Genomic DNA, 20974 nt, shown 5'->3' on the forward strand with positions numbered 1-20974 from the left:
TAGAGTGATACTGGAAAAGCACAGCAGGTCAGGCAGCATCCGAGGAGCAGGAAAATTGACATTTCGGGCAAGAGCCCTTCATCAGGAAGGGCAGGAGGTCTGTCCTTCACAGGGATGGAACCCACAGAAGTAGTCACCTCAGTGCCTCTTCCACTGAAGGAAGAGAGTGGAAAGTCTACTGAGGCACGCCTGGTGCACAAGATGACATTCATGCATTACATACTGCCCGTGTCAGACGCTGAGTCAAAAGAATGTGAACAGGTGCAAAAACATCCCGGAGACTCTCAAAGAAACCAGAGTGGCCAATGTCTGCGGACTCAGAGAGGCATGTAGTGATTATAAAAAGGTCAGCCAGCTGAACCTTATAGAACATGAGTTCTCTGATTGGGATTGTTAATCCGGTCCAATCAGAGAGCCCTGGCTCACATAAAAAGGTTGAGTGCTGGGGACTCGGCAAGATGGCGGCAATTCGTGGAACTGCTGTGGACAGCTCTGCCTAACAGTCAAGGCTTACTGGTGTTTTTTTGCCATCCCTGGCCAACGTAAGTGGTGGAATTATTAGTTTAAAATCTTACAGAACACATATTTGTTAATATTTGGGAGTGGGAAGGATGCCAAAGGGAAAAGGAGCAAGCAAACAGCAACAGGGAGGACACTCCGTGGCAGCACCTACCACAGCAGAGACTGCAGCAGCAGCAGCCTCTCCTGAACCCTCCGGGGACCTGACAGACTCATAGGAATTGGCTGCGGTGATAGAGAGACTTATTGAAAGTTGGGGCTGCGATTGGGGAGATTCGTGTCCAGGTCCAACCTATCGCATCCATGCTGCAGAAGCATGAACAGGAGAGAGGCTGGAGGAGGTGGAGGGTCAAACGAAGGCCTCGGAAGCTGCGATGGAGTCCTCATCCAGTAGGATCCAGGTGCTGGAGTGAGAAGTGTGGGCCTTGCGAAACCATATCGAGGTCGGAGGATAAATCTCCGAATTGTGGAGCTCCCTGAAGGTGAGGAAGGTGAGCAGCCAGTCAGCTTTTTGAAAGCTGGCTGCTGAAGTTTTTGGGCCTTTACATTGAGTCCAGCAGGCTGCAGATTGAAAGGGCTTATCAGGTTACAGTGCACAGGTCAGTGCCCCTGCTCGGTCCTCGTGCACTTCCACTCATATAAGGACAAGCAAAAAGTCATAGAAGCTTCCAGATCCTTGGGAAAAGATCCGCAGATACCTCTGTGCAAGGGGTCAAAAATCATATTTTTCCAGGATTTCTCTGCAGCTGTAATTCAAAAGAGGAAGTCCTTTGATGAAGTTAAAAAGAGGCTGAGGAACCTGGGTATTCAGTACTACATGAGATACCCCGCAGTGCTCCATTTCAGCCATGAGGACTCATTTATACATTTGACTCAGCGGATAAAGCTAAAAACTTTGTGGACACTTTAAAATAGACAGATTGGCCTTAAGAATATGGTTAGTGTTTGTTCTCTTTTCTATCTTTCCCCATGTTTCCCTTTTTTTAAATTCCTTTCTTTCTCCCTAATAATTTCCTTTTTGGAAAGGAGGAAAAGACCTTTGAATAAGTTGTTCCTTTTTTTTAATAATTGTATTTTCTGATGGGAAATTTTGTGGATGTTCTTTGTTGTCTCTCTCCCTTTTTTTTGTTTGTTCTGCTTCTCTTTTAGTCACAAGTAGGGGTGACATGAAACCAGGGATGGGTGGAGTGCTCATCCTGACTTTGTCTTTTCTCTGTTGATTTAAGGATAATCTCCTTTGTTTTTTTTCTGGCCTAAGGCTGGGGCACAGTCTGGGTTTGAAGGAGCTGTGAAGGAGGGTGAGTGCCCCCTCTGGGCAGGGGGAAGAGTCTTCCATTCAAGGTTTTATAGTTGGTTTTCTTTGTAGTTTTTGGTAGTAATAGTTGTTTATAGTTATGATAGAGCAGTTTTTGTACCTATAGTTCTTCGACTCTGAGTCTTTATTAAATCTTGCTCAGTACTTTGTAAGCAGGGTTCTCCCTCTGAGGGATTCAAGGGTCTCTGAAAGGGGATATGGCTAAGTGGCTTATTAAATGGTGCACCTGGAACATTAAGGGAAGTCATTTGCCTGTTAAAAGGAAAAAAAGTGCTTTCTAGCCTTAAGAGGGAAAGGGTTGATACAGCTTTGTTGCAGGAAACCTATGTTGATGATGGGGAACACCTGAAATTACAACAGGGGGGTTAAGACTGGGTATTGTTTTCATCTTTTACTACTAAAAGTAGGGGAGTGGCGGTACTTATCCAGAAAAATCTTCCGTTCACATTATTAGAGCAGGTGAAAGATGAGCAGAGATGGTTTGTGATACTTAAAGCCCTGATACCTGGGGAGAAATAAGGCATTTTAAATGTCTACTGTCCTCCGGCGCATCCCCTCAAATTTTTGATTAGTGCTTTCTCTAAGTTGAATGCTTTTGGAACATGGCACATTATTATAGGGGAAGATTTTAATTGTCTTTTGTATCCGATAGTGGACAGGATGCCTTGTGGGTTCCCAACTATTTCTTCGCAGGCCAAGCAGGTCGTTGACTTATGCGAGGAGTTAGGGCAGGTGGATATTTGGAGATGCCTTCACCCTACCGGCAGGGACTTCACCTTTTTTTCAAACCCACATAAATGTCACAAGTGTTGACCTCTTTCTGGCTCCCTTGGCCCTTCTGGATTCACTTATGGGTTGTAAAATTGGGAATATACCAATCTCTGATCACGTGGCAGAATATTTGGAGGTTAGGGCCAAGAGTGAAGGGCTAGGTTTGTGGCACTGGCGTTTGGACCCTTTTCTCCTTAAGGATTCCAAATTTGTGGAATACTTTTTGAAGGAGTTTCAGGAATTCTTGACTATCAACTCAGGCACGGCCGGTAGTCCGTCCATGCTATGGGAGACTGCTAAGGCCTTTGCTAGGGGATTAGTTATTTCCTATTTGGCTAGTCGGAAACAACAGAAAAAGGAACAGCAGTATCTACTTGAGATGCAGTTGAAAGCCGCCGACCTGGCACATTTTGCGCGGCTTTTGGTGACTAAACTACAGTGGATCACAGCGCTCCGGGTTGCCTTGAATTCAATACTGACATAAGACGCAAAGAAAGAATATGGAGATAGGCCAGGGAAGTGTTTAGCGTACCTGACTAGGAAAAAGTATGCTCCCAATCCATTATTGCAATCAGAGACAGCACCGGGGTCTTTACGTATGATGCTAAAATGATTAATGAGGCTTTTCGGAGTTTTTACTCTGAATTGGATAGGTCTGAAGATTGCGAGGACAGGAGGGCCAAAATGGAGACCTTTTTAAGAACCTGGACCTCCCAGGGGTAACCTTAGAACAGGCCTATCTCCTTAATGCCCCTTTGACAGTTCAGGAAATACAGGAGGCAGCGAGGCAACTTCAGAGTGGGAGACATAAGGAGTTTACAGGGATTCTGTCAGGGCTGATGTTGGAGATGTGCAATCACTCCTATATGCATGGATGCCTACCACCATCTTTGAGAGAAGCTAATATTTCCTTAATTCTTAAAAAGGGGAAGGTTACTGAGGATTGTGCCTCATACAGGCCCATTTCTTGATTAAATTCAGATTTCAAGATTCTGGCGCTGAGATTGGAAAGGGTGTTGCCCCTTATTATTAAAGAGGACCAGACAGGCTTTATAAGGGGCCATAGGTTCTGTAATAATATTAGAAGGTTGCTGAATATGGTCCAAGCTTGTCAGCAACGATTGATTCAGGGGTTGGTGATTTCTTTAGATGCAGAGAAAGCATGTGACTGGGTGGAATGGCTGTATCTTTTTTATGTCTTAGAACAGTTTGGTTTGGATGGAGTCTTTGCTAGGTGGGTGGAGGTTTTAAATTGCCACCCTCTGGCCGCGGTCATCACAAATGGGGTAAAGTCTAGGAATTTTAGGATTGGCAGCGGTAGTCGGCAAGGCTGCCCCCTCTCACCGTTGTTGTTTACGTTGGTGATAGAACCACTGGCAGAGGCCATTTGTCAGAACATCCACATAACTGCTCTGGAAATGGGATCGAGGGCACACAAGATTACACTGTATGTGGATGACGTCCTTCTGTTTTTATTGAACCCAATGACCTCCGTACCCCATTTGATACAATGTATCAATTCATTTGGGGCTATTTTAGGATATAAGATTAACTTTGCAAAATCGGAGGCTATGCCTTTGGGGAACCTTAAGGATGTGCGAGAAGTTGAAGGTGGCCCTAAGTTCCCTTTTAAGTGGTCACGGGCGGGGTTCCGATACCTAGGCATTTTTATTACCCCCAAGTTTGATCTGTTATTTTGGACTAACTTTGCTCACTTGCTCGACAATATTAGGTGAGATCTCCAGAGATGGGAGGCTCTTCCAATTTCTTGGCTGGGCCAAATATCTCTCATTAAGATGAATCTTCTTCCTCATTTGCTTTATCCAATGCGTATGCTCCCTATAATGTTTCCCAGGCCAACACCGCAGAAGATTATGTGATGGTCTGGTTCCTTTGTCTGGCATCGGAGGCAGCCCTCATCAAATTTACTAAATTGCTGTTGCCTCAAGGAGGGGGAGGAGTTGATTTCCCAGACATCAGGAGATATCAATTGAATTCCCTGCTGTACTTTGTCTGTGATTGGGTAGGTAATGATCCAAACTCAATATGGTTGGATATTGAGGCCTTCCAGGCAAAGTGCCCTCTTATTAACCTGTTGTTCATGGATAAGATGAGGACAGTTATGGACCACTGCTGGGACCCCATTGTCATTAGTACAGTCAAGGCATGGAGGGCGATGCATCAGAGTGAGGGTTGTTTATCCAAGACTTCGCCACTTACACCTATAGCTGGCATGTCAGGGTTCAAACTATGGGCAGCAAGAGGAGTTTCTAGTTTGGGAGACTTGTTTGAGGGGGAGGTTATGATGTCTTTTGAGCAACTGAGCCACAAATATGGGTTGCCCAGCAGAGATCTTTTCTGTTTTTTTCAGGTTAGGGATTTCATCCAGAAGAAGACTACACTTCTCATTAAACCCTACAAGCCCGATACAGAGAGGTTGTTGCTACGTTCTACAAGCACCCTTTTGGTTAGTGCCCTCTATCACCTGCTGGGTGGCATTGCCTGGCAGGATTTTAACCAGTTATGTGAGGTCTGGGAGCAAGAGCTAGGAATGGAGATCTCTTCTGAAACATGGGAGAACATATAGGAGAATACTCAAAAGATCTCAATCTGTAATAGGACACGCCGTGTGCAGTTAAAAGTTCTGCACAGAGCTCATCTGGCAGCAGACTGTCTGGCAAAGTTTGAAAAAGAGGCATCTTCAGTGTGACCCAAATGTAAAATAAGTGTAGGTACTCTTACCCATTGCTTCTGGACATGCCACAGGCTCTGTGTTTATTGGAGCACTGTGGCGGGAGAGATAGGGAGGGTATCGAGGACTCAAGTCAAAGTAGACCCGATATCTCTCCTCTTAGGTCTACCAAATTTACCATCTTTAGACGGGCATGGGAAGAAACTATTTAATATTCTTGCACACTGTGCATGGAAGAATATTCTGATGAGTTGGGTGTCTGAAAACCCGCTGGGCTTGCTGGGATGGCAGAAGTTAATTATGGAGCACGTTCCCTTGGACTTTTTTACAAACATGGTGCACCACACAACATTTTTATAAGACATTGCAGCCCTACTTGAATTATTTGGATATAGATTTGTCAGTTATCTTAACTAGGGCATTTGTTTAACCAGGATGGTTAGATTTGTCAAGCCCTGGGCCCTGGAGGAGGGTCTCCTGAGTTAATATGGGTATATATACAATGCTCCTGTTCCTTTGTTTGGGAGCTTTGCGCCGAGCATAGCTATTCTGTATTTTGTGGTTTTTTTTGCTTTTTTTGGTGTTGCTTTGCACAGTAGTAGGGTTTGTTTTGTATTATAGGGTAGGTTAGTAGTTAGTAATCAGTAGTTGTATTGTAATTTGTGTTTTTCTTTCTTTTTATTATACTGATATTTGTTATTGATTGTATTTTTCAATAATTGTAAAGTTAAAAAAAATTGCTCATAAATATATTTACAAAAACAAGGTTGAGTGTCAGGGATATTGATACTCTGGTGCTTGACTCTTAATGATACTATAGTCAAGGAATGTTCATGTGTAAATAAAGAGTGACTTGGTGAGAGATAATGACCTCTTGTTATCTCAGTGGTGTTTTTATGTATCTGTTACCCTTGTTCTTCTAGATGGAAATGGTTGTGTATTTAGAAGGTGCTGTTGAAGGAACTTTGCAGGACGTTTTTCAGCGCATTTTGTAAATGGTTCACACAATGATCCTGCTTTTTCTTCTGCTTCTCTGTATTCCCCATGCTTTTGTCTCTCTGCAACTTGGTGATTGAAAATAGCTTTCTGACCTGAAATATATCACAATATTTTGAGGTAGAACAAACGCGTATAGGAGGAGTAACTGTTTTTAGAACTATAGTTCTTAAGTTTTCTGGAATTGGTGTTTTCCTTGTTTTTGGGTTCATTGAAAACTAATTGATAGAAGCTAATTACTATAATTGGACTCAAAATCTGTTGTAGCTGTATTTTGCCACTACAAGCTTAAAGAAACTCGACAAGGTGAACATTTGTCTTTATCCATCTAGCAATTCCTATTGTTCCTACTTGATGCAATCAAACCAGATTTGCAACTCTAGATCACATTCCATTATCCCTTTGACATGATTACGGACCTAAAGGATTGAGAAACAAGTGATGATCTTTGAGCAACTCATTGAATTACCCTTTACAGAAAGCAATTTGCGTGCATTAAAATATATTCAGTGTTAGTTTCCTGTAAAGGGTTTTGCCAAAAAACTTAAAATATTGAAACAATTCATGTGATTTATAGAAATTTTATGGATTTTGACTTTTTTTTCTAGAAAAGGGTCTAAATTATTTTTCTTAACTGCCTGGTATTCACATCATCCACAAAACAACACATACAGTTTATATTTCTATGGTAAAATATGACCTGTTTTTTTAGTGGGATCTCTGTAAAGTGTTAATGCTAATATTTACAAAAGCTTACCATGACCACTGGCATAGCTCAAATTCATGTCATGCTCGTGCTTGACTTTGCTTCTACAATCAGACAGGAAATGCATGTCATGGGTCAAATGTCTCTGAATAAGTCCATTGAAAGCAATTGGAAGATAAGCATCCTTTACCCACTATGTGGTATTTTCTTGAATTGATGATTACAGACAGCCTGAATTTTTATTAATGATTTTCCAAAAATACAAATAATTGTATCTTTTAGCAAGGTTTGGCTGTGTAAACTATGTGCAGCTGCCAGTTCCTTGACTTGAGCGTATTTTTCTGAGGTACAGTACTGCAACTTGAAAAGCAGAGAATAAGGTAAGTACACAAACCTAGTTGTAAAAGAATTCTGTTCCAGCCACACTTTTTATTAGTTAAATCATGCAATTTAGCTAGTTTTTAATCAGAACTTGGTTGGCTAAAACCGGATGCTAAAAATTAAACCTATTAGACTAGGTTTAAGGTCTGGACCTTCAGAAATTTCCCAATGGCTTAGTGTATGCTGTGAGATTGAACCAACAGATTAATAAGGTGTCAGGTTTAAACCTATATGTGAAAAGCATATGACCTCACCTAATCTGTAATGCTTGACATTTGTGTAATTTACTTAGAATGAAAATGTACCCAGTTGCCTCTCTTGATCGCTGCCCAGTAACTGTTTAAGTATGTACATTATCATTGAAATAAGGCAGATCTATAAGTTGCAAAATGACTGCCTGTTTTTGATGTTTTAGGTATTGGTTGGTGATGACTTGTCAAGCACTTATTATTTTAAACAGAATTTGTGTTGGTGCCCCCTTATCTTTCCTTTTATTTTGGTGACTTAATACTGACCATAAGTGGTTGGGCATTAAACCTCCATTTAAAAAAAACCTCAGAACTTTCATGAGTCTTTTGGACTAAATGTCCATGAGGCAATGACCAACATTATGGGCTGAATTTTGCAGGCTTTTGGCTAAATTCAAGTTGCATTGAGTTTTTGGAAGATTTACCACCACGAACCTAGCCTGATTTCTTGCTGCATCTTACTAAACTTATCGTGTTAATTATCTACCACAGCTCTATGATGCCTCTCACATGTGGTTTCTATCATTCCATATGTAATGCCCAGAACAATTCAAACCCAGAACAATCAGAACGACAGCAAATATCTGCCCGAAGACTGGAACTTAGTGAGCCCACACTGTCTTTGAAAATCTGATGTATAGTCAGACAAGCACCCTGAGTGGATCCTGAAGTTTGTGTTCTGTGTCCTAGAATTACTTCTGGATGGCTGGTACTGTGCAGGACACCTTGGATTTCCAGGACCAACAGCAGAGGCCACAACACCAGACACTGCCAATTTGGTCCAAGGTTGCAACTGGCTTAAAGCTATCTCATCCATTTGGCACTTGCACAGTCCAACTGTGGACACCTCCAACCCTGCATGTGAAATGCGTACACTGCCTCACAATGTGGGATACAAATCCTGGTTACAAGCAACCTTGACCTTGTCACCAGTTATTGCAGATTGAAAATAGTCTTCTCATCCATTTGAAGGAATGTACAACACTATAGGAGAAAGGTCAATACCTTTTTCCATTTCATCATTGTTAGACTGTCAAATACCCTACTCTCACTCAATCTCTTCTACTGTACCCACCTCCCAACAAGGCTCATGCTCTAGTACATTTACTGTTGTTTGTAACATCTTTCTCACTTGCAGTCATGCATCCCAGCTTCCAATACTACAAACACTGCACATCCTCTGTGCTGCCTTCTCGTTCACTTGGGCCACCTGCACAAAAAGTAGTATCTGTTGCCCACTTACAGGAGATGTATTATCTGCCTGCCTCTCATTTCGTGAGTAAAACCGCTCTCAATAGGGCAGAAAGAGTCAAGATGGATGTTGTACTGCTCTTCATTTCATTCCTCACCCTTTATGAGGAGATGTTCCTGACTCATGGCGGGACATGAACTGATATTGAAGAATGCTCCTAACTTGACATTCTTGTAATTTCTGAGCAAAGGCTATTCTTCCTTGACTTGACTGAAGAAATTTGACAACTATGACAAGTTTCCTGGCTTTGTTTCTGTCTACACCAAGGCAACAATAAGATGAGTCTGGCATCTTGGGCTAAGGAAGCAAAGCACATAAAAACAGGGCAAGGCAATGCAAGGCAGGGAGCTGTGATTCAGGTAGGCTAGAATAAGTGAATGTTGTGATAGCAACTGAAGAGCCCAGACATTCAACCGAGTTTAGCCCATGAGCTGGGTGCATCCTGAGTGCAAAGTGTCCTTGCTGCAGCATTGCTGTGTTCATTGCCAGTGCAGCATTGAAGTACAGAAGCATTCAGTTAGTGGATTGATCAGGAACTAAGTTAGGAGGAGAAATGATACAAATTAGGCCTGTTTTTTTTCTAGAATTTAGAACCTTAAGGTTTGACCTGATTGAAGTCTTTAAGATATTAACAGGAAAAGACCGGGTAGATAAAGGTAAACTATCTCCACTTAGGATTGTAAAATTAGGGGGCATAATTTTTTGTTAAGCAAATATATTATGGGATATGTGCCAAAGGCAGCTTCATGGAGTTAGGCTACATATCAGCCATGATCTCATTAAATATCAGAACAGCCTCGAGGGTCTGAATGGCTTACTCCTGTTCCTGTGTCAACTCTCCACTATTCTTGCTATGCAGTTTGTGAAAAGCATAAATGGTGGCACAGGTATCTTACAACATCGAGAAGGCTGTTGCTGCACTTTTTTTTTTATACATTCATGGGATGTGTGTGTCTGGCTAGACCAGCATTTATTGCCCATCCATATTTGTCCAGAGGGCAGTTAAGAGTCAACCACATTGCTGTGGGTCTGGAGTTACATATAGGCCAGCCCATATAAAGATGAAAGATTTCCTTCCCTAAGGACATTAGAGAACCAGGTGTTTTTATTTTTGACAATCGACAATAGTTTCATGGTCACCATTAGACCCTTCATTCCAGACTTCCTTGTTGAATTCAAATTCCACCACCTGCCATTGCAGCATTTGAACTCAGGTCCTCAGAACATTAGCTAAGTTTCTGGATTAATAGTCTAGCAATAATACCACTTGACCATCGCCTACCCTGCTCTTGGTTATAGTCTTACAGCATACAGTTCTGCCACATATCTCAAATTGCTTAGATTTCTGTAAGATTCCACCCCATGACTTTAAGTGGCTTTGGTCTGCAACATCTGTTTACAGAGAAAGAGTTAATATTTCGAGTTCAATATAACTTTGTCAACTCAGTTCTGAACAAGTAAATAAATTTGGAAGGTGGGTTGATTGAAATAACTTTAAATAGGATTCATGTGAGTTGAAGCTCACAGCAAACGATGTATGAATGATGACATCTACTTTGTGGGAAAGAAAAGATGTTGACATTTTTGGTGCTTTAGACAGAAACAGAAGTCATAGTACAATCTTCCATATGAGCTACTCCTTCTTAAAGTAGCTTTTCTGGCGAATACTTCCTTACCTTGCATGCCTTCTTCCAGGGCTTTCATAAGATTATTTCGTCATAAAGCAAGAATATGCTGTACCATCACCTCTTTGTGGAACTAAATAAATGTACAGTTGAAATACTTTTAAGGATTTTTAATTTTGGCACTGCTTTGTAGATTGCTTGTATTGGTATTCCTTATCTGAAACCTATTACTGATAATCAACGTTCTACTTTGTTCATATTTCAACTGAATACTGTACAACCTATAAGTAATAGCAGAAAAATGAAATACTTAAATATTGTAGTTACAAAACTTGGAAACAGCCATATGTGGAGGTAAAGTATGCAGACTGTACTAGAAGACTAAGATATGCAATCTCTGGAATTAGTCATGGAGTTATCAGAGTGGTTTTACTGATGTAATTTATTAACTATTTTCATTGTTTAATTTTATTGGAGTTCAGTTTAATATTTAATTTACTGTGGCCAAGAATGTCATAACTTAAGCGTTATTTAAAGGAGATGTGAAACAATGTTTAAGTTCAATATAACTAAGCAATTATTAATGTGGTAATATTGAGTAATTTCAGATCATTATTGTTTAAAACACAATGAATCCGTAATTGTTACAATAAATGAGCCTATTGCTAGCACGTTAGCAGGCTACATTACATCTGTCTGTTTCTATTGAGCATGATATCAGGTGAGTGTATATCAACTGTAGTGTTTTTATCCTACAACCTGAGCCACCATTCTAAAGTACATTTTGGTCATATAATTCTGTAGCTCAATGAAAATTTTCAATCATTTTCAATTCAACAACAACTGTTTCAAAATCAACTATTAGCCTATATTTTTGGCACTTCTCTTTAAACAGATGCTTCTTGCTAATGTTTTGTTAAAACAAGACACTTAACAGTTAGCTGCATTTATAGTTTTGGTTTTGGAACTATTCACTTTTTATTGGCACAGGTTTTTTTGACGACAAAAAAACTTTGCAACTGGATATGAAAAGTACAGTAGTCATGTCCTTTACCTGCATGTAAAACTAATTTAAGTACCTCTTGAATGTCCTGAAAGGAGACTTCCAAGGCCCTTCCTCTGCTAGGGTGCCTACTGACACTCCTCCTTTTGAGGTAGGTGCACCGTGTCTGAGTCAAGGTGATCTGACTTCCTATTGCCTTGCTGTTGATGCTGAGGACCAATGTGTAGGGCAATAGATTTCAGGACTCTGCACATTTCCAACAGACTTTGAGGTTGCTGGGCATCACTGACCATGTCTAGTGGCCAGTTGATTGCATACTTTATTTAGCTGGATATAGTGTAGCAGTAGTCCGGCAGTCTCTGGTATACAAGGTCCTGGTGCTTCTGTGCCTTGTGTGTGCAAGACAAATGATTTACCATGCTCAAAATCTAATTTCATTAATATCAGCGCTGTCAGATGAGGGGTCAAGAGATGAAGCAGATGTCAAAAAGGTTATTTTGAGTTCCTATGAATTGGCACCAGAAGCATACAGGCAGTGGTTCAGAAACATAAAGAAGGAGCCAGTCAGACTTATGTTGGGTTTGAAAGAATTAAACATAGCAATTTTCGTAGATGGGTGTGGGCCTTAAAAATAGACAAGATATGTAAGGTTCTAAGAGAGATTATTCTGCTGAAGGAGTTCAAAAGTTCACTTCCATAGATGATAAGAATTTATGTGGATGAACAGAAAGTTCAAGAAGTGAGAATAGTGGCAGAGTTGGCAGATGAATATGCATTGGTGCATTAAGTGAAGTTTAACTTCCGACAGGAATTTCATCCTGTGAGGGATAAAAATTGGGAAAAGGGGAGATCCTTCATTACAAAACAAAGAGTAGATCACACTCTGAATAGTTTACCTCAGGTGAAAAAAGAAGCCCAAGGCGGTGAAAAGGAGGTGGAAGGACTCAGGTGTTTCCACTGTGTAAAGTGGGATACACAAAGTCTCAGTGCTGGTTGTTGAAGAAAGTCACTGGGAGAAAAGATGTGGTAAAAGAGGCTAAGCCAGTGGTATTAGTGGAAGTAGTAAAGGAAAGTCCAGGAAAGGTCAAGGAGCTGCAGAAGAGTGCAAAGCCTAGGCAGGGCCTGGGTATTGAGTTAGTGCCCAATCTCTATAGAAACTTCACCTCTGTGAGTAAAGTTTACTCAGGAAGAACAGGGGGAAAGAGAAACAAGTTATAATTTTAAGAGATACAGGATCTGGTCAGTCTCTAATAGTAAGAGATGAAAGTATTTGCATCTTTCTGACCCAAGAGGGTGATCATTTGTGGAATGGATAGACATAAATTTAACGTTCCCCTGTGTAAGATCAGGTTGGAGAACCAAATCAACACTGGAGAAGTAACAGTGGGAGTGATTGACAAAGTTTCAGTTCCAGAAATACAGATTGTTCTTGAGAATGACCTAGTAGGATCTAAGATGGGAGTGAAGCCCATTGTGGTGGAGAAGCCAAAGGGAAACCAGGGAACTGAGGAGTTAAAAGAAAAATAACCTGAAACTTTTCCATACTGTGTAGTAACAAGATCCCAATTTCATAAGTTACAGCAAGAAGGAAGAACTGAAGAGAAAGACAAAGAAGTTGAGATTCAGTTAGCTGACACCCTGTTTGACGTAATGGTACAGGAAAAACCTGAACAGGTAGAGGGTCAGGCAGACGTGTTTAATTCTGAAAGGCTAATGGACTTACAATAGAAAAATGAGACAATGAAAGATATATATTGACGCATACTCATAGAAGGAATCAGAATGTATTCCTGAGGTTATTATCTTAAGAATAAAAACCTAAGACAAAAATGGAGACCACGGTGGGTTAGTGCACAGGGTGAATGGGAGATTGTGTTGCCGGTAGCATGCAGACAGGTAACACATGATTTACCAGTAGGAGATCGTCTAGATGTGAGGAAGACTTAGGCTAAGGTAGAAAAGCATTTCTATTGACCTAGACTGCATAAAGATGTGGTTTAAATTTGCTGTACATGTCATATGTGCCAAATGGTAGGTAAGTCACAGACAATAATAAATGTGGCCAGTTTCCACATTCAAAGAACCTTTCAGGTGGGTTATTGTGTAGGTGCCCTCCAGAGAACTAAAAGTGGGAACCAGTATTTGCTAACTATAATGGATGATTCTACCAGAGGCAGTTCCCCTATTATGGAGTGTTAAAGCAAAAATGATGGTGGAGTTGCTGGTAGCTTTCTTTACCCAATGAGTTGCCCAGGGAGATTCATTCAGACCAAGGGTCTAATTTTACTGCTGGACTATTTAAGGAAGTCCTGGATAGTTTAAGCATACAGCACTTTAAATCAAGTGCGTACATCCTGAATCCCAGGGAGCCTTGGAAAGGTGGCATGAGACCCTGAAGGCCAGTTAAGAGCGTACTGTCAGGATTACCTGAATGACTGAGACAAAGGTATCCCATTCATATTGTTTGTCATTAGAGATGCCCCAAATAAATCTACTGAGTTTACTCCCTTTGTGTTAATATTCAGACTTGAAATGTGAAGGTATTTGAAACTAACTAAAGAAAAATTGATAGGACTGTAGTAGGAAATCTCACACTTGGATTACGTATCTGAGGTGAGGGAGAGATTAAACCAAGTAGGTGAGTTAGCTAAACCATGCCTGAAGAGGGCACAGTATAGAATGAAGCAGGTGGCAGATAAAAAATCTAAAATTCAGATGTTTTCCAGTATTTGAGTATTGTTACCAGTGATAGGAGATCCCTTCAAAGCTAGGTTTAGTGGTACCTATCAAATTGAGAAAAAGTTGAAGCAGGTAAACTATCTGGTCAAGATGCTGGATGGAAAAAAGAACTGTACCGAATATGTCGTGAATATGTTGAAACCTGACTTTAATAGGTACAAGGAACTGGGGGAACAGGTGTTAGTTACTGCTTCACGGAGTGAGGAATCAAATCCAGATGGTGTGAATTTTGATGTGCCTCAAAATACGTTAAATAACAAGGAAGCCCTTGAAGAATGGGACACAATAGTGAGCTACCTATTTCAGGAGCAAAGAACCGGAGTTTTGTTGCAGTAATAGGAGGAATAGAATGGAGAGAACTAACACTATTGTGCATAGTGGGTGTAGTGGACAGTGAAGAAGGTTATCTCAGATTATAACTGGCTGAGGAGTGGCAGCTGGAGCTTAATTTAGGTAAATGCAAGGTGCTGCACTTTGGGAAAGCAAGTCTTAGCAGGACTTATACACTTAATGGTAAGGTCCTCGGGAGTGCTGCTGAACAAAGAGACCTTGGAGTGCAGGTTCATAGCTCCTTGAAAGTAGAGACGCAAGTAGGACAGTGAAGAAGGTTTTTGATATGCTTTCCTTTATTAGTCAGAACATTGAGTATAGGAGTTGGGAGGTCATGTTTGTGGCTGTACAGGACATTGGTTAGTCCACTTTTGGAATATTGCATGCAATTCAGGAAGCATGTTGTGAAACTTGAAAGGGTTCAGAAAAGATTTACAAGGATGTCGGCCAGGGTTGAATGATTTGAGCTATAGGGAGAGGCTGAATAGGCTGAGGCTGTTTTCCCTGGAGTGTCGAAGGCTGAGGGATAACCTCATAGAGGTTTATAAAATCATGAGGGACATGGATAGGACAAATAGGCAAAGTCTTTTCCCTGGGTGAGTCCAGAACTAGAGGGCGTAGGTTTAGGGTGAGAGGGGAAAGATATAAAAAGGACCTAAGGGGCAACTTTTTCATGCAGAGGGTGGTGCCTTTATGGAACGAGCTCCCAGAGGAAATGGTGGAAGCTATATGACACTATAACTAGCTCCATTACCAGTGATTGTTGTGAAAGCCTTGGGCCTAAATTTGATGGAATGAAATTGGTTGCAAAAGATTCAGCTAGATTGGCCCAACATTTTTCAATTAGAAATATGACTACCTGAGTGAAGTCCTAATTAAATTCCTGGAGGTTTTCTAGGAAGGTCGAGGGACTATCAGAGGAGTCAAAATAACTTGGTATGTTGACCAGGAAGCAAATTCCATGATTCTGCAAGGCCTGTTCATTGCTTTATGGGCATTTTCGAGACAGGAATTCAAGACTGTAAAGTGAGGAAATCTTCAAGCCAGTCCAAATCGTGAACTGGGCAGCATTGGTCATACTAATTTTGAAACCTGTTGGATCATTTCACCTTTGTGGGAGATTTTAAATAAATGTGAAATTGTTTTTCACAGTTGGTTAGAGGCCCAATCCCTCAATTAGAGGATTTGTATACAAAGCTATACAAAGGAGGTTTGATCTTTGTGAAATTTGACATGAGCTACACTTCCAATTGCTTTTAGACCTGGATTCTTAGAAGTATGCTGCAACTAATACTTTTAAAAGCTTGTGCCGATCTGCAGCCCTCAATACCAATATGCAATTCAGCATGTCATCAGCCTATTCAACTTTTCAGTGAATGATGGAGAACATTTAGCAAGGTGTACCTTAGGTCGCCATTACCTAGATGACATCCTGATAACAGGGAAAACTAATAAGAAACACTGAGAGAATTTGGATATAGTCTGAAGGCATGTTTCCAAGGCAAGCTATGTCGAAAAAGGGAAAAATGTGTGTTCCAGGCTCCCCAAGTGACCTACTTGGGCTACAGGGCTGACAACACTGAGTGACACCAGTTGGAAGATTAAATGAGGAGATCAAGGGTTACACGGAAAAGGCAGGGGAAGGAGATTGAGAAGTATATCATCCATAATCAAATGATGGAACAGACTTGATGGGGTTCAGAAGAGATTTACAAGTATGTTGCGAGGGTTGGAGGATTTGAGCTACAGGCAGAGGTTGAATAGGCTAGGACTGTTTTCCCTGGAATGTCAGAGGCTGAGGGGTGACCTCATAGTGGTTTGTAAAATCATGAGGAGCATGGATAGTATAAATAGACAAAGTCTTTTCCCTGGGGTGGGGGAGTCCAGAACAAGAGGGCATAGGTTTAGGGTGAGAGGGGAAAGATACAAAAGAGACCTAAGGGCCAACCTTTTCACACAGAGGGTGGTACGTGTATGGAATGAGCTGCCAAATGAAGTGGTGGAGGCTAGTACAATTGCAACACTTAAAAGGCATCTGGTTGGGTATATGAATAGGAAGGGTTTGGAGGGATATGGGCCAGGAGCTGGCAGGTGGGACTAGATTGGGATGGGGTATATGGTTGGCATGGACGAGTTGGACCGAAAGGCCTGTTTCCGTGCTGTGCATCTCTATGTCTCTATGATTCTATGGCTAAATGGCCTAATTCTGGCCCTATATATTATGGTATCTGGGCTTCCAGAGCATCTTGGAGAAAGTGAGGACTGCAGATGCTGGAGATCAGAGCTGAAAATGTGTTGCTGGAAAAGCGCAGCAGGTTAGGCAGCATCCAAGGAGCAGGAGAATCGACGTTTTGGACATAAGCCCTTCAGGAATGAGGAAGGTGTGTCAAGCAGGCTAAGATAAAAGGTATGGAGGAGGGAATTGGGGGAGGGGCGTTGGGAATGCGATAGGTGGAAGGTGGTTAAGGCGAGGGTGATAGGCCGGAGAGGGGGTGGGGGCAGAGAGGTCGGGAAGAAGATTGCAGGTCAAGAAGGCGGTGCTGAGTCTGAGGGTTGGGACTGAGATAAGGTGGGGGGAGGGGAAATGAGGAAACTGGAGAAATCTGCATTCATCCCTTGTGGTTGGAGGGTTCCAAGGTGGAAGATGAGGCGCTCTTCCTCCAGGCGTCATGTTGTCATGGTCTGGCGAGGGAGGGGGCCAAGGACCTGCATGTCCTTGGTGGAGTGGGAGGGGGAGTTGAAGTGTCCAGCCACGGGGCGGTTGGATTGGTTGGTGCGGGTGTCCCAGAGGTGTTCTCTGAAACGTTCTGCAAGTAGGCGGCCTGTCTCCCCAAAGTAGAGGAGGCCACGTCGGGTGCAGCGGATGCAGTAAATGATGTGTGTGGAGGTGCAGGTGAATTTGTGATGGATATGGAAGGATCCCTTGGTGCCTTGGAGGGAAGTGAGGGGGGAGGTATGGGCGCAAGTTTTGCATTTCTTGCGGTTGCAGGGGAAGGTGCTGGGAGAGGAGGTTGGGTTAGTGGGGGGTGTGGACCTGACGAGGGAGTCGCAGAGGGAGTGGTCTTTCCGGAACACTGATATCCCATCCTTGGTGGTGGGGTCTGTTTGGAGGTGGCGGAAATGACGAAGGATGGTACGATGTATCTGGAGGTTGGTGAGGGTGAGGACCAGTGGGGTTCTATCCTGGTGGCAATTGGAGGGGCGGGGTTCAAGAGCGGAGGAGCAGGAAGTGAAGGAGATGCGGTGGAGAGCATCGTCAACCACGTCTGAGGGGAAATTGCGGTCTTTGAAGAAGGAGGCCATCTGGGTTGTTCGGTATTGGAACTGGTCCTCCTGGGAGCAGATGCGGCAGAGGCGAAGGAATTGGGAATATGGGATGGCATTTTTACAGGGGGCAGGGTGGGAGGAGGTGTAATCTAGGTAGCTGTGGGAGTCGGTCGGTTTATAGTAAATGTCCGTGTTGAGTCGGTCGCCCGAGATAGAAGTGGAGAGGTCTAGGAAGGGGAGGGAGGAGTCTGAGACGGTCCAAGTAAATTTGAGGTTGGGGTGGAAGGTGTTAGTAAAGTGGATGAATTGTTGAACCTCCTCGTGGGAGCACGAGGTAGCACGATACAGTCATCGATGTAGCAGAGGAAAAGATGGGGGATGGTGCCAGTGTAGATGGACTGTTCCATATATCCGACGAAGAGGCAGGCATTGCTGGGGCCCATGCGGGTGCCCATGGCTACTCCTTTGGTTTGGAGGAAATGGGAGGATTGGGAAAGACCACTCTCTCCACGACTCCCTCGTCAGGTCCACACCCCCCACCAACCCAACCTCCACTCCCGTCACCTTCCCCTGCAACCACAAGAAATGCAAAACTTGTGCCTACACCTCCCCCCTAACTTCCCTCCAAGGCCCCAAGGGATCCTTCCGTATCCATTACAAATTCACCTGCACCTCCACACAAATCATTTGCTGCATCTGCTGCACCCGATGTGGCCTCCTCTTTGGGGAGACAGGCCGCCTACTTGCAGAACGTTTCAGAGAACACCTCTGGGACACCCGCACCAACCAATCCAACCGCTGAACACTTTAACTCCCCCTCCCACTCCGCCAAGGACATGCAGGTCCTTGGCCTCCTCCATCGCCAGACCATGGCAACACGATGCCTGGAGGAAGAGCGCCTCATCCTCCGCCTAGGAACCCTCCAACCACAAGGGATGAATGCAGATTTCTCCAGTTTCCTCATTTCCCCTCTCCCCTCCCCCCACCTTATCTCAGTCCCAACCCTCGGACTCAGCACCGCCTTCTTGACCTGCAATCTTCTTCCCGACCTCTCCGCCCCCACCCCCTCTCCGGCCTATCACCCTTACCTTAACCTCCTTCCACCTATCGCATTCCCAACGCCCCTCCCCCAAGTCCCTCCTCCCCATCTTCCAGGGCATCTTGACATACATCCTGTAACATATGTCTCATCTCAAACAGTCTGAACATCAGAATATTTAGGCCATTAAGGGGAGATGTGATGCCTTAGTAGTATTATCACTTGACTCATAATGCAGAGGCTCACATAATTTTCTGGTGACCTGGGTTCAAATCCCATTATGTCAGATGGTGGAAATTATAATTCAGTAAAATCTGCAATTAAATGTATCATGATGACCAGGAAACTGTTGTCAATATGTCAGACAAAATCTATCTGATTCACTAATGCTCTTTAGAAAAGGAAATCTGCCCTCCGAACCTGGCCTACATGTGACTCCAGACCCAAAGCAATGTGGTTGATTCTTAACTACCTCCCGTCAGCAATTAGAGTTGGGCAATAAATACTGGACTAGCCAACAATGCACACATCCTGTAAATGAAAAAAAAATTGGCAATTAATTAGAATGGTTATTACACATTAAAGCTTAAACACATTATTAATCACACAACACCAGGCTAACGTCCAACAGGTTTATTTGGAAGCACTAGCTTTCGGAGCGCTGCTCCTTCACGAGGTGGTTGTGGAGTATAAGATCGTAAGACACATAATTTATAGCAAAAGTTTACAGTGTGATGCATCACAGTGTAAACATTTGCTAAAAATTCTGTGTCTTACGATCTTATAGTCCACAACCACGTGATGAAGGAGCAGCACTCTGAAAGATAGTGCTTCCAAATAAACTTGTTGGACAACAACCTGCTGTTGTGTGATTTTTTAATGTTGCCAGGGTTGGAGGATTTGAGCTATTGGGAGTGGTTGAATACATAGGGAGTGGTTGAATGTGATTTACATATGAAAGAACTGAAACCAACATGTTCATTCTAAAAGATGAGACTTAACAAACAATCCAGGTCTTTTTCAATATATAATTTCAGTTACATCATACTGTAAACTTTTGCTCTAAATTCTTTGTCTTACGATCTTATACTCCACAAACACCTGATGAAGGATCAGTGCTCCGAAAGCTAGTGCTTCCAAATAAATCTGTTGAACTATAACCTGGTGTTATGTGATTTTTAACTTTGCACACTCCAGTCCAACACATGGCACCTCCAAATCATAAACACGTTATTACACACTACACTTAAACATTGAATAAATAAGTAATGCATAATATGTTTTTTGGAAATAAACAGTAATCCCAAGTTACTTCTCAGACCACAGAAATGATTATTATTCTTTTCACTTGTCTTTCAGCATGTTTGTTTCGATACAATGGGCTATCGTTTGTGTACCTCATTTTTCTCCTCCTTATTCCTCTTTTTTCTGAACCCACAAAAAAGACAATGCAAGGTAAGAAATCGTGAATTATTATTTTGTATGCAAGCTGTGTATGATTATATTTAATGTGTAATTGATAGCTCAGGAATTAATGATTCATTCTCATGAGTGTTGCTGAAAACACCAATATTTATTTCCCAAATCGAATTCCCTTAAGCTGATAGTGATGGTTTGCTGCCTTAAACTGCTGCAGTCTGTGATACATATATCACAATACTGTTAAGAATTTTTAGTTTTTATCCCAGCTGCAATGAAGAAATATACTTCCAATGCAGGATTAATTCCAACCTAGCTCAGTGATACCCCACGAAAGCTAAGGTACTGCTGAGGCTTCACAGCTGTCAGACCCATGCTGTACATCTCTAACTTAGCTAACAGCATCTTCATCTTGCCTGAGGTCTTTAGCTAAATGGTCAATATGAAGGCAGCTAATTAGATAGCAACTTCTGGAGCATTGCCAAATGCATCGCAGGGCTGTCTTCTATCGATAAGGAATCCCTTTATTTTGGTCCAGTATATGAGACTGAAACCAGACAATTTCCTCAATGATATTGCTCAGCTTTTGACAAAATCCAGGAAAAAAAATGGGTTAAACAGCATCCTTAACTCCTTTGACAGCCTTAAATTATTCTCAGTCAAATCCCTCAA

General features: G+C 42.3%; 1 protein-coding gene across 4 annotated transcripts in view; it reads left to right on the forward strand.

Annotated features, from left to right (window-relative positions):
• Positions 1-20974, forward strand: part of piezo2b (piezo-type mechanosensitive ion channel component 2b) — a 762691-nt gene that overhangs the window by 157204 nt on the left and 584513 nt on the right. For 3 of the 4 annotated variants that reach the window (XM_072569838.1, XM_072569835.1, XM_072569837.1), the window contains exon 2: positions 20243-20338. In XM_072569838.1, the coding sequence (XP_072425939.1) occupies positions 20243-20338 (96 nt within the window). Of the gene's footprint in view, positions 1-4996; positions 5073-20242; positions 20339-20974 lie in introns of those variants that run through there. The other variant, XM_072569836.1, reaches the window with a different exon arrangement.

Source organism: Chiloscyllium punctatum, chromosome 5 (genome assembly GCF_047496795.1).
Source record: "Chiloscyllium punctatum isolate Juve2018m chromosome 5, sChiPun1.3, whole genome shotgun sequence".
Lineage (NCBI taxonomy): Eukaryota > Metazoa > Chordata > Chondrichthyes > Orectolobiformes > Hemiscylliidae > Chiloscyllium > Chiloscyllium punctatum.